General features: G+C 42.1%; 1 protein-coding gene across 2 annotated transcripts in view; it reads right to left on the bottom strand.

Moving 5' to 3' along the window:
• Positions 1-14,340, bottom strand: part of MTHFD1 (methylenetetrahydrofolate dehydrogenase, cyclohydrolase and formyltetrahydrofolate synthetase 1) — a 41,688-nt gene that overhangs the window by 8,583 nt on the left and 18,765 nt on the right. For both annotated transcript variants that reach the window (XM_051769868.1, XM_051769867.1), the window contains exons 9-21: positions 14,033-14,160; positions 13,242-13,339; positions 12,075-12,248; positions 11,435-11,571; positions 11,101-11,147; positions 8,687-8,794; positions 8,511-8,585; positions 6,682-6,784; positions 5,447-5,523; positions 4,369-4,509; positions 1,436-1,504; positions 768-879; positions 433-572 (exon numbers count right to left, since the gene is read on the bottom strand). In XM_051769868.1, the coding sequence (XP_051625828.1) occupies positions 433-572; positions 768-879; positions 1,436-1,504; positions 4,369-4,509; positions 5,447-5,523; positions 6,682-6,784; positions 8,511-8,585; positions 8,687-8,794; positions 11,101-11,147; positions 11,435-11,571; positions 12,075-12,248; positions 13,242-13,339; positions 14,033-14,160 (1,409 nt within the window). The remainder of the gene's footprint in view (positions 1-432; positions 573-767; positions 880-1,435; positions 1,505-4,368; positions 4,510-5,446; positions 5,524-6,681; positions 6,785-8,510; positions 8,586-8,686; positions 8,795-11,100; positions 11,148-11,434; positions 11,572-12,074; positions 12,249-13,241; positions 13,340-14,032; positions 14,161-14,340) is intronic.

Raw genomic sequence — 14,340 nt, 5'->3', positions numbered from 1 at the left:
AAAAGGAAAAAAAATGGAGTCCCATAAGATTTTCATCCATGATATCTATCATGTCATGGATTCATATGACTGATTCATATTAAGTGGCATCAAGATACAACATTCTACTCCATGCTGATCCTTTTTTTTTTTTTGTAAGGAAAAAATAAATGGAAGAATAAAAGACTGCGGGATGCACTCCAGATAAAATAGATGACTGACTCTGGGACTTTCACAAGTGCCCCAGCACACAGGCAAACAAAACAAGCAGGTATGAACCTGTAATATACTGCAGTGAAGCTGCTGACAAGCAACAGAAACACGTTGATTCCTTTTACAACTTGAATCTCAAGACAATTTCAAGCGGATCAAACTCTACGGGGCTTCAAGTGACTGGATCAGAACAACAGGAATGGCCCCTCAGGTCTATGGAAAACCTTCCCCAGTCCTTACTGTAGGCCCTCCTCCGTGCATTTTCAGAGCTCGGACAGTAGCAACCAACACCACCACGTGAGGCCGGAGACCGGAGTAGCGGCACTTAATATCAAAGAATTTCTCCATGCCTATGTCTGCACCGAATCCTGCTTCTGTAACTGGAGTAGGAAATAAAAGAAAAGAAGCTTGTGAAAGGTTGCTGGGTGGAAAAATCATGCTCCGATTACATAAATCAGAAGCTTCTTCCAAGACAAAAAAAAAAAGCCCTAAGATGCTCATGATAAAAAAAGGCGGAGCCCTCCCTCCAAAACAAACAAATGGCAAAGAAAATACCCCACACTCCTTGCACTTACCAACAAAACCGTCTTTACCCACAAGCTTCAGTGCTATTTTGTCTGCCAACACAGAGGAATTCCCATGTGCAATATTGGCAAAAGGTCCAGCATGAACAAACACTGGTGTTCCCTAGAAAAGGGGGGGATGTGGGAGAGAGAGAAAGAGAAAAATCAGAGTACAATTTCACAAATCTCCAGCATCTCAGGAGCTAAGTACTGAGGTACCTGAAGGTAAAGAAAAACATTTTTAGAAAACAGATCCTAAAGCCTTCTGATCAGACATTTGTTATCAGCAATAAGGACTACAGGGCAAACAGGATTATTATAATCTGCACAAGTGGAGGTATTAATCCTCTTAGGAAAAGGATGGTTAAATCCCAGCAACTTTGAATTTACAATCTTTGTCATTCTCCTTCATCCACACCATTTAAATTCCCCAAGCACTTCCTGACATTAAAGACAACAGAACAAAGACACAGCGAAGTTTAGTGCATTTCCTCAGGGTCATCCCACATGCCAAAGGCAGAAGGAAGCCAGCCTTCCCCCCTAGCCCTGAGCCTTAGACAGGAAACCACAGTAAACCTCCAACTCTAAGATAAGTAGGCCCACACTGATTGTGATGAATGAAATAAACCATTTGTTTCTTGGCTCTGAGAATGCACTTACAGCAAATCATCTGTGCTCACCTCTAGAGTCTGCATGAGGTTTGGCTTAATAGCATCTTTCATCAAGACAGCCAGAGCTCCAGTCACTCCCTAAAATAAAAAAGGACAATCAGTTTCCACGTGTACTGAGACCTTGAGATTGTTCCTATGTTGTGTCAAGGTTCTGCTTTTGTCCTGGTGGGCTTTCAGGACCAGAACCAGCAGTTGCTCTACACAGAACAACCTCTAGTCAGGGCAAGGCAGGAGAACGACCTTTACATTCCTGTAAGAGGATCTGTGATTTCTGGTGGGGGCAGCCTCTTGGCTGTGACCTTGCTGGGCCATCCCTTTGTAGCAAAGGCATAAAGAACAATTAACTGCTGTTTCAATGCTATGGCAAGGTTAGCAAATAAGACCCGTGAGAGAGTAACTTTTCAGTACATATGGTTTACTGTAGCCCATTCAGTGGCACAAAGCAATGTTCTTGGGTTTTGAAGGCAGATTTGTCTTGGACTTTTTTCCTTCTTCTTTTTAGCAACTCAGCTCCTCAGCTCTACAAACTGGCCTTAAAATGTCATAACAGGCTGCTACATTCTGCTCAAGTCTCCTGTGCAAAAATAACTTTTAAAGCGAACCTTTGTGCTCATGAGAACAACCAGGCAGACACAAAAAGCAAATACTGGAGCCCAGGTTTCCTCTGAGGTGCAGCCACGTACCCTGATGAACTCTGATTCCAGTGAGAGATTATGATTTCATTCCCATATGCTTTGAGAAGACAAAAATGAGGGTGTGGTCACCTTTGTGACTGACACAGTCCAGTGGAAATCAAACCAACTGTTACCCAGCACTTGCAAAAGTAACTAAAATTGCTGTCGCAAGTCCTGAGCCAAACGTTCACAGCAGTGATGAAAACCTTGAACCATGATCTCTTTTTCTTTCCTTTCAATTTCAAGTGGATTGCAGCACTCAATTACAGGAAAGATTATTTTTTTATAAGACATTCCGTGCTTTGTTTCATTAGTTTCAATCTTGCCACATGAAAGCTTATTTAACATTTAATGGATAAGCTTTAAACTTCAGTCATCTCCAGAATAATGAAAACTACAGAGCAAGATTTCCATGGCGACATTTCAGGCCTGTGTCACTCAGCAGCACTTCAATGCATCCCATCTCTAAAAACCTGTTGTCAGTTTTCGATTCCACGCTTCTTCCCAGATTTTTTTGCACTTCCTGGTAGCACACTCATGACATTAGTTTTATCACAGCAGAAGGACCCAGGTTGGTCTCTGCAATCACCACATTTCTGCTTGCATAAGGAGTACTTAACACAGCCCTAACGACAGACACAAGCCACTGGCTGCCATCAGTGCAAACACATAACACGCAAGAGAACCTGTTGGACAGGTCTGATACCACCCCCATTCTGCAGTTTCAATGGACAAAAATTAAACACAGTTAGATTAAAAAAAAAAAGAGAAAAAAAAAAGAAATCGTGAGATGAAAAACTTCTATCACTGGATTCTACAGAAAACTCAAATCAACTCCCACCCCAATGCACCATCTGCCTCCACTGCTGATGGGCAGTAGGAGACTCCTGTTTTCCAGAAAAAGGGTTGAACTCGGGTACTTAAGGTTAAACTGGCAGCATGCTAGGTGTAGGAATTAAAATCTCAAAGCTGCCTATAGAACTTTGGCACATGCCCTCCCTCATTCCCAACAAATGTATCACATAGGGATTTACAGATAAATGGTTCCCAGCCTAGCCCTTTTCCTGCAAGACCAGAGTTAGGCCACAAATCTGCTGTTTCTTAGCTTTATCCTGGGAGGAGGTAAAACAAAGAAACAAAAACCCTTAAAACACAAGAAAACAAAAATCCCACAGCAAGATAGTAAGAGCTGGGTAAGCCTTAGTGCTGTGTCCACCTTGCTGGAAACACAAGTCAGGATACCCCTCCTCTGGATTCTTCTCTCTCACTGGAAATGTTCATTCAGAAAATGCAGCACAAACCTCATTAACACCACATCATGCAAATTTGTAATACCCTTGTCTCTTGCAAAGCAGGCTGTGAAGTATCTGCTATACAGGAGAGCTCCAAGCACTAATACTGTATCTATTGATCAGTCCAACAGTCCCGAGCCTGTTCTCCGTCTTGGGGTCAAATGGTGGGGTACAGTTCACACAGAGGACTCAAACCCCCTTCCCTTCTCCAAACAGGGTTGCCATCTTCAAAATGTTCATTGGAAGAAGTGTCTGGGGCACAGGGCATTCCCCTGAAACCACAGTGAAGCACCATTGGGGAAAGTGCTAGTGGACATGCTCCACAAACATGCCAAAAACTGTACTATAATTATTGTATGGGCAGCTGCAAGACAGTGCTGCAGCTTGCAACTGCTGCCTAGGACTGCTTTGCACACTGGTAACAGGCATCACCAGTGCTGTGACATTCGGCGTTTCGTGCAATGGAAATAAAGGATTTATGTCCCTCATCAAAGGCTGCCCTATGGAGAACACACTTTTTTGCAAAGGCTTTTGGCTTTTACAGCATTCACAGCCTCCCAGAACAAGGTATTTCACCCTCTTGTAATTAAGTTTGCACGAGGCTTTGTTCCTGCTCAATGTCTTCCTCACTCCAGGGAGCCTGAGAAACAGGATGGTCAGCAGGATGCATTTTGAGTTCTTCTGATTCATAAACGTGCTTTTTACATAGAAGCCACCACGTATTTCCCCAGTAATTCCTATGGTGCCAGCTTCAACCTGACACACAGGACATCACACAGGACCCTCACACACACTCTCTGGATAAGGAGGTAGCCACACTGAAGCAAAAAACTTTCATTAACTGCAGGGACTGAGATTTCATCTTTGATCTTCTATAAGTTAAGATCTTTTCTGCACAGAACCATCTTTCTGCTTTTCAATCCAAAGACTTTCAGAAGCAGTAGGAAGAAGCAGTTAATAACTGCATGACTCTTACAAGGTCATCTGCTGTAACTGGTTGTCCTTTCTTGCTGGAGGCTACGACCATTCTGCCGAATCGCTTTTTCATATCATCCAGCCCATCAGCCAGCGCTAGGACTGCCATGATTTCACTGCTTACAGTGATGTCAAACTGAGCCTGCAAGAGATGAATAAAGAATGTGAACTCATCAAGATTCCCCAGCAGCAATTCTTACCTCCGGTAAATTCTTGATACGAGGCCAATCATCACCATCGTAACAAAAAAGAGACAAACCCCCACAGATATACTAATATACAAGAAATCCAAAGCACTGCTCTCAGAACACAATTAATTTAATTTGACTGTTTTAAACTGGATCTTTTTACTGCAAAATTAAGTAAAACCTATTTCTTCCGTTGATATTATGTGTCTCTCCTGGGACACACATTAGTGATTCATGTAAGAACACTTAACATTACTAACAATTATATTTTTGAAGGCTGAGCTTACTAACTCATCTGATTATCACTAAACAATACAGCAAATGACAAAAAATCCGAACAAAAACCCCAGATTCTATAGGAAATGAAGGATATAATTCATCTGACATAATGCAGACACCTCCATCTTAGGGAAGCTAAGCACCCTAAGGACATTTCAAGTCAATAGAAAGAGGCTTTTCTGAGCACAATTCATTTGAACTATTAATTTGACAGTTACTTAAGCAACTCTAAGTAAGGATGAGGGGAGTCACAGCTCAATTGTCTATTTTACTCTATTGATTATACAGTGAATCTAGACAAGCTAGTCTAGTTTTGGCCAGATACACCCCACCCAAAGCATCTGCAGTGGTGAAGATGAGCCATTGCCATGTGTCATCTTTAGAAAGGCCACAGTCATCCCAGTTTGGGAAACCAATATTCATGAGAGAACAGGAAAGGAGGGAACAGACAATAAAATATGCACTGATAGCAAATTTAACTGCTTGGTTTAAAGGACTTCCTGCTTTCTCTTTAACAAGATACTGGTAAAAGATGAAAATATCCAGACTTACAGAAAGTTGCCTCAGGAACACATTTTTCAAAGTACTTATGCAAGGAAAGGGAGCATTTACCGTTCGTGAGAAGCCTTTCTCTGTTGGAGACTGTCCAATAGTGATTTTCCTAAGGAACCTGTCATTTGTATCCAGTACTGCAAGAAATGCAGAGAGATAAGATGTCACACTGCAAGTCATAAGTCACATCTATGCCCTGTGAGAAACACTCAGCCAGTTCATCCATGAAGAGAGGACAGCAGTTTGAGATACCATCCTCTCCTGAAGAGTGGCAAATGCTTCTCAACATGATTCCTCCCCAAAACTGAACAGCAATGAAGACAGCCAGAGACACATCAGACCCTGCCACTGCATCCAGAGGGAGTCTAAATCCCTTTGTGTGCACTAACCACAAGACCAAAGCTCCTCTGAAGAGCAGAGCTGTTAGTATTATTCAAATTGATTTTTCGCCATCATTAGTCAGTGTGAATTCAGGAAACTACTACAGCCAAAGGGAAATAAAATTATCATTTTATAAGTTAAGTGATAAAACAGTCACACACTACCATTTAGTGAGAATTGTTTCACGTAGCTCCATTAACTCAAATTGCCTTGGAAACACAAACTATCAAGCAGCGGCTTAAATTTGCGGTGTCTTACTATCTGCTTGGAATATTCTAAGTATTTTGTAAAGTATGTCCCATGAGGCAAACTACTTTAGCCTCATTACAGGTTATGAAGCAAATTTTGGATAATACATTTCACACTGTATTTTAATAAAAAGAAGAAAAAGCAATACTCTTAGAGTCTAGCTCAAGAAAAAAAGTTCATTTTGAAATTTCTTTTGCTAGTGAAATATTAAATCTGCCAGACCAGAGATTGATGTCACCTTCAGGTATTTTAAAATCCTTTTAAAAATCTGTCCTTTGTTTGCTGTCAGTCCCCAACAGAGCAAGTGGGTAGATTAAAACTGAGTTTAATCCCAGACCAGAACCCTCTCCTTTCTCACAGAGCAGTCAGGCAAAAAGACTGTTGGTTACAGTTGCCAAATTCAAGTCGCTCAGTGACTGACAAATCCAGAAACACAAACTCGCACCAATTAGCAAAGTCTTAATCTTTGTGAATTCACTGCAGATTCAAACCCCTGTGTCAGACCCTTTAGAAATGGGATCCCAGCTTCAGGCATCTATCCCAGAGGCCAGCCCTGTCCTCTTTCCTATTCTTCCAGGAAACACAATTTCAGCTGTACTTGCAAATGTCTCCTTTGACACATGGTTTTGTTTCTTAACAATTCTTTCATTTAATGTATCTTGTACCTCTTTGCCACGTTATGGTGCCCGGGTCAATGTCCAATCTCACAAATGCATTTATTTCTTCCTTTGTCAAAGCTGTGGGATCAGTTTTGTTAATGCCCAGTTTCTACGGGAAGAAAGGACAAATAAAAGAAAAAGGGTGTGGTGAAAAAATTCACATAAATGAACCTTTTACTGCAGCAATGAAGCTTTGGCAGCAGCATCTGCATATTCAGAAATAAGGAAGGGCTGCCTTTTTGATGTCCCTTCTCCCAGACCCCACAGCAATGTAAGATGATCCGTATCAGGATGCATCTGGAAGCAGAGCTTGCTGCTGGCCAGCTCGTAAAGGGCAAGGCAGACAATACAGCCCATTAGGGCAGGTTGTCACCAAGCTTTGTGCGAGGCACCTACAGAAAGAGTAAGAGAGAGAGCTCTGCAGCTCCTTACACGCCTTGTTCTCGTCATTAGTCTCACATGCTTACATCCATTTCTCATTAGTTTGCCTGGGGTCACTGCACACAGCCGTACGTGTTTAAAGCCACTGCTTTCAGCATGCTGGTTAAGCAGCACAAAGGAAGAATTAAACAATTCAGTCACAAGGCTGTCAGCATCCCAGAAAGCCGATCTTGAACATACTGAGAGGATGGGCAGTTTGCCAAGTTGCTTAATTGAGAGAAGAATTATCTGAAGAAGCCTGATACAAGTGCAAGCTTAGGAATGGGGAAAACGATTCAGTTGATTTATGAACGAGCAAGGTTGTTTTAATTAACTAAACAGTCAAGTCGTATTTTCCCCCTGAAGAACAGCAGGGAAGAAAAAAGTCTGTTCTCTTTCCCTTCAAGTATATAATTTAGAAAAAGAAATAAACAACAATAAAGATATCATCTTTCTGGAGTATTAGCACCCTATCACATCTTGACATTTAATAACCAGAAGAGTGGTCAGGGTAGAGTTCCCTCAGCAGTCTGTCAGGAACACCAAGCAGTATGACATAGCTTCTTGCTCAGCAGTAGAAGCAAACCACACGTTGTCTATGGGTTGAGACATTATAGCCAATTAATATAGCAGAGTTTTAGTCCGGCTATTGCTCCCGACTTCCAAATTGGTAACTGATCCAGCCTGAATACTCTGCAAACAGGCTTGTACTTTGAATGGGCTCAGCAGGGCCCAGTCTGTGCTCCTAGCTGAAGGGTTCAAGCCTAGTGCAAAACTATGCCTCTGTTAATCCTCATTTTTTCAGAAGTCAATGTGAACTAGCATATGTCCTTAACTTCTGAGGATAAGAGGAGCTGTGGGCTGCTCAGAGACTGCCACTCAATGACAGGGCTGCTCATCTAACTGGGAATTCTTTTTTATAGAGAGGAGGTGTGGGCAACGTTTTCCTTGTTTTCTCAATCCGGATAAGACAAAAAAATTCTCTCTGTTCTCTTTCTGCTGAATTTTCTAAATTGCCTTTTTTGTCCTGCATTATCTGTATAGCTGTCACATGGGAACCATTAATCTCTAGCTGAAAATGTGTGTAAGGTAGAGAAACCAAGTCTAGTCCTTTCTTAAACTGCATTAAGGACACTGAATTGACACTATTAATAAAGGACACTAATCCCTTTGCCTCTTCCCACCATGTTACTCACAGAGCATATGACAGAGTTATATCAATGATTCTTCCCCTTGGGGCTGCATCTCACTATTTTCTGTGCTACCACTGCTACTCTGCACGCTTTATGTAAAAAATAAATGCCAGCAGAATGACCTAGTGGACAACATGAGGGTTTCTGTAACATACCTCTGCTTATTTAAAAGATGAGTAAATGGAACAGAACCAGAAACCAATGAGAAACCAGTGATCTTACCTGTAGTCTTCGGATCTGAATGTCTGAGAACTTCCTAACACCATTGACAGAAGGCACCAAACGGTTGTAGAGAGCCTTGCAGAATGAAACAGGTAGTTAATTAGCACTGCTGGCACACCCAGAACAGCCTGATGAAATCGGGCTGGGATCAAATCCATTGTAAGAAAGGGTTGTACCTGGTCAGACTGAGTCAGCTCATGGAACATACGTGCGTCAATAGCAGCAGCGACCAGGTTGTTGGCTGCAGTGATAGCATGGATGTCACCAGTGAGGTGAAGGTTAAACTAGAGGAGATAAAACATATCAGTTACCTCATCCTGCTGCAATTTTCACTTATTTCAATTCATCGTAGACAGATGGAAAGAGAAGTATTAATAGTACTGTTAAAGTGGGTGAGGGTGGAGGGGGAGAGATTGCTCAGTGAAGTATGTGGAAGAGAGGAAAGAATTTCTCTAAAACAGAAAAATGCCTCCCCCACATTTATGTCATTTTACAAACTTCTAGAACAAAGCTCCCAAATAAAAAGTTGTTTGTTTTTTTTCTTTTCCCCCTCCACAGGAACAGTTCTCAGAAGCTCCTTAACACTTGATAAGACCGTGGTATGGCACATCTGCATTGCTCCTCCTTCACCTTCCTTCTGACTCCCTCATTTGCACAGCAGGCTTCACACATACATTAGCTGAACTTGCTGCTGCTCCCACAAGGGACTCTGAGCTAAACTGGAACTAGCAACCTTGTGCAGCACTAGCAGTGGAGCTGTGGTTGCACAGAGCTCTGCATAAGGTAACCACCCAAACAGTGTCACAGGCAGAACTTGTACTACACAGTGACACTGCTAGTAGTTTTCCTAGTTCTATCTCATTAAAAGATAGTTTGAGTGGGTTTGCCTACATGAGTTATCTGGCTGCACTGTAGCTGTGAAGCTGGTGAAGGGTCTAGATTGGATATTAAAGAAAATTTCTCCACACAAAGAGTTGTCAAGCACTGGAACGGGCTGCCCAGGGAAGTGGTGGGGTCACCATCCCTGGAAGTGTTTAAAAGACATGTGGACACAGCGCTTGGGGACATGTTTTAGTGGCAGGCTTGGCAGTGCTGGGCTAACAGCTGGACTTGATCTTAGAGAGTTTTTCCAACTTAAACAATATGATTCTGTACTGTCAAACAGTTTAGGATATACAGCTTCCATGACACACCTGCATTATGGCAGGTGAGTAAAACGTGTGGTTAAAACAACCCTTTTCCTCTGTAGCAGAGCAGCAAAAGAGAAAGATGAAAAGGAAACATTAGAAAAGATGATATGACAGAAAATTTTACAACAGCATTTTGTTGAAGCCTTGCTACTTTTGCTGAAACCCACAGAGCTAAAACTGAGTGCAGCTAGTCACACACTTATTATAAATCCTAATTAGTAAATGTTAATTGTTGTCTCATTCTACATAAATGCAACAATAAGCTATTATTATTACCTTGGTTCTGCAGTATGAACTCAAAAGTTTTTCACTTACTATTTTTTTTTCCTAGGATTAAAGCTGCATGCAGAATTATTAGATGACATATCAAGGTCATTACTGTAACTAGTGACTCCAGATACTTTAATTTTACGAGACATGCATTGATTAAAACACCCCCACAAAACTATGTGTATTTGTTCCACATAGGTCATAATTAAAGAAAGCTGTTTCAGCCAGTTTGGTTCCTAAAGTTTGGTTCCTGTTTCCCACTGCTGCATGCAGTCAAGTATTTTGGCTTGCTTTATTAACACTCTCAAAGAGGAGGAGATTATTTTTCCTGTCACATCTATCATTGACACATGTTCTTGGCACATGACTAAATCAATATTCTGCCTCCTTTAACACTTTTATCTTTTATGGACTTGCTGCATCAATTAGAACAAACAGCCCTTTTGATCATTCCTGCTTTTCTTCCTAAAATTGCCCTGTGTCAATCTATAGTGCATGAGACAAAGGTAGAATTCTACAGGCAATTACTCTGAGAGTTGAGGGAAGCATGAGAGCACGTGCTACACGTGCCTTTCCCTCTAAACACAGAATTTTACTTGTTGCCAAGCCACACTAGAAATATGATCCACTGCCAGGCCCTCAAAGACTGAGGTCTTGACATTGCTGATTCCCAGTTTCCCTTTTCCTAGTTCATGTTAGTAATCTAAAACACAAGAACACCAAAATAGCTCACAGAAAGAATTGGTGTCCACCACAGCTGACAGAACTACTTAAAATGCTTCCAAAAGGCATTAAACCATTACCATCTTCATTTCAATGCTGGGAAAATGAGGCATAGGATGTGCTTTGCTCAAGGGTATGCAGCAATTCAAGACAGAGAGGGAAAAGGGAACAGAGGAACTGGGAATTTGTAGTTCTATGAAGTTCCCTGACCATGCAGGCACACTTCTGAAATGACCTGAAGATGTTTGCCTGTTTTTTTTTAAAAAGGCTTTCCTAAAACCAAGCATGCAGTTCTTGAGAATGCTACACCAGGCCATAAACTCATGGACTTTCCAAGTTATCTGACTGCAGTATCTTTTCGAAGTCTGGGAGCTGTATGTGCAATGAGGCTTTGTATAAGGAATTACCTCTTCCATGGGGACAACCTGACAGTAGCCACCACCTGCAGCTCCACCTGCAGAGAGACAACAGTCAGAATATACAACTCAAGTGTCTCCAGCCCAGAGTGCTATTACATGTTTGCTTAATGGCTTTAAGAGGGCAGCTACCATCAAGCAGTTTAGTTCAAAACCCAGTACAGCACTTGAAGACAAAACTGAAGAACTCACCCAAACTTTTCCTTTCTTAAAATAAATGCAATTGTAACTGGGAATTATGTAAAACTCCAGTGCAGCAGAGTAAAATCTCTGAATGCCATCTTTCCCCATTTAGGCCAACTGCAAGCAACAGAACAGCTCATACCTTTTATACCAAAAGTTGGCCCCTGAGAAGGCTGCCGAACACAGGCAAAGACATTCTGGTGAAGGTGAGCTCCCAAGGCTTGAACAAGGCCAACAGTGGTGGTGCTCTTCCCCTCTCCCAGGGGAGTGGGAGTTATCCTGAAGCGACAAAGCAGAAGAGACACAATTAAACCCTTGTAGTGGGTGAGACTTAAACCATGGGGACAAGGGTCATCCAGTGATTGCAATTAATGAGAATTCAAATTCTGGACTGGGTCAGACTTCAGCTAATCTTCATCAGTTCAAAACTGGAATGAGGTTGGCAAGTTATCACACAACTGCTGATGACTTTCCTCTGAAACACCTTTCTAGTTCCTGCTGACAGCAGGCTACTAGACAAGGAGAACTTTGACTAGGAACCAGCCTGCCCTTCATAACCCTGACCTGCAGACCAAATCAATTAATCTCCTGGAGAGAAATGTTAAGCTACATCCCCACTGTTTGCCACAAGCTACTTCCCAAACCACTACATTTTCACCGTGTGATTTACTAAAACCCAAAGGACCCCATCCAGTCACCCTACTGAAAGACAACACAACAGCAGCTAATAAAATTCCTTTTCATCTTGACATCAGGTAAGTCTCAGCTAAGGAAGTACCTACCCAGTAACAACAACATATTTGCCATCTGGCTGGTTCTTCAGACGAGTCAGAGCTGACAGCTGGACCTTGGCTTTGGTCTGGCCATAGGGCTCCACCTCATCAGGGAGCAGGCCAACTTCACTTGCAACTTGTTCAATGGGTTTGGGTACGCAAGACCGTGAGATTTCAATATCACTTAAAGGGAGAGAGAGAGAGAAAGGTGACTTCTCACAAACTTCCCACTTCTGGATGGCATAAACTACAAATACCTAATCTGTATTTCAGAAGTGAAGCTTTAACCCCTCCCAGTTCAATGAATCAATACCACCAATATCAGCTACACTGGAATAGACACATCCTCAGAGTTGCCTTTTTAAAAATAAAAGAAAGTAAAACCCAAACCAAACAACACCTACACACCCCCCAACCCTCCCCTACCCCAAGATTGCCTTTTTGTAGGCAATGTGTTATGATTCCTTGTGGTATTTTGCATATTTTCAGCTGCTCCTTGGGAACTTGACACCAACAACTCCTACTTCAAGATGCTATCTTTTTGCCATGTCAGATTGAAAATATTCAAAAATACAAGTGATTCCTTTGTGTTTACAGCTTCCTCATAAGGGAAAGCAGAGTGGCAGAGATGGATCTCTTCTCTCAGGTGACCAGTGACAAGGGATGGCCTGAAGTTGTGTCAGGGGAAGTTTAGGTTGGACATTAGAAAAAGGTTCTTCACCCAGAGGGTGGTTGGGCACTGGAACAGGCTCCCCAGGGCAGTGGTCACAGCACCAAGCCTGACACAGTTCAAGAAGCATTTGGGCAACACTCTCAGGCACATGGTATGACTCTTGGGATGTCCTGTGCAGGGCCAGGAGCTGGACTTTGATGATCCTTGTGGATCCTTTCCAACTCTGAGTATCCTGTGATTGTTTCACTATTTGCTGAATCAATTATCTAGCAATATTATCAGGATGATCTAAGCCTACACTTCAACAGATGTCACAGCACCACTGCAGGTTGTTAACTCTGCTCCCTCAGGAAAGCCTCACAGTGCTTTCTCTCTACTCTCCAAACTTCAATCCCAGCCACAGTCAACATATACACATATGCCCTGTATTACAAAACACCTGGGAACAGATGTGAATACTACACTGTATAAATACTGCCAGTAGCTTAATTTGAAAGCATTACCTTGGAACAGGCATCTTCAGGTTAAGATGGTTGTATTGGATGGTCCATTTTCCAGGCTGGAACTTCTCCAGAAAACGCTGTGCACTCTCCACTGTGCTCTGAAATGAGGATGAGAATCCATTACAGCAACCACCACTGTATGAACCATACTGGTTAACAAAGAGATCAGAAAGGCTTGCCCCTCTCCTCTGTCTCACTTTGGGATTAAACCAAAGTACTTTCAATAAAGCACTTGTTAATAACCCAAAATGTGATTGTGCTTGTAGTTTTCTTAGAAGGAAAAAAAACCAAACCCCACAGTATTTATATCTCTACTGATCTTCCAGTGTGTTGCATTTTTGGGGGTGTTCTGTACCAGGGTTTCTTAAGCAAAGCAGGGTGAAAGAAGGAGTTGGCTTATACTGTTACTCTCCTTTTTATCCAGTCACCCTATTGATAGTTTTAGAATTACAGCCTTTATCGTTATATGACAAAAGCGTTTCTCACTGTTTTGAGTGACCACACTCAAAAACCTTAAAATAAAACCCCCAAAACAACAACAAAAACCAACAAAAAAACCCCAGAAAACCCAACCAAAAACCTCTGTCCTAACATTTCCTTAAAGCCCATCTTTTTCCCCAGTTAACTGAATCCCAATTGCCTGGACTAGGAGTTGGAAATCCTAGATAGATCTCTGTAAGAGCAAGAAGGAAGCACCAGTTGCTTTGGTAGTGTGCTGGTGGGTCAGCAGCAACATATCCCAAAGCCAAACACAGAGGAGATGATCACAACGTCACAGTCTGCCCATGTACCTGCATTAACATGGCCACAGTCATGGGCCCAACGCCACCAGGAACTGGGGTGATGTAGGAAGCTTTTTCCTTTGCTGTATTGTACGCCACATCTCCCACAACTCTTTTTCCACTGGCCTTTGTGCTGTCTGGGGATTCAAGGAGAAAGTAAATTTACAAATCACATTTCACCAAAACAACAGAGGAGACAGCACTAACTGAAGTTGAAGTCTTTTCCTCAGCTGGAGTAAACAAAGTAGAAGCTGTGTACCCAGGAAGCTGTTAAGTAAGATAAAAAAAGCTAAAACAACATCATAAGAGGAAGTTGT

This window comes from Manacus candei, unplaced genomic scaffold (genome assembly GCF_025592945.1).
Source record: "Manacus candei isolate 608988 ecotype Guabito, Panama unplaced genomic scaffold, ASM2559294v1 h1tg000113l, whole genome shotgun sequence".
Lineage (NCBI taxonomy): Eukaryota > Metazoa > Chordata > Aves > Passeriformes > Pipridae > Manacus > Manacus candei.
Note: the sequence above shows the minus strand (reverse complement) of the source record. Positions and strands in the feature narration are given on the sequence as shown.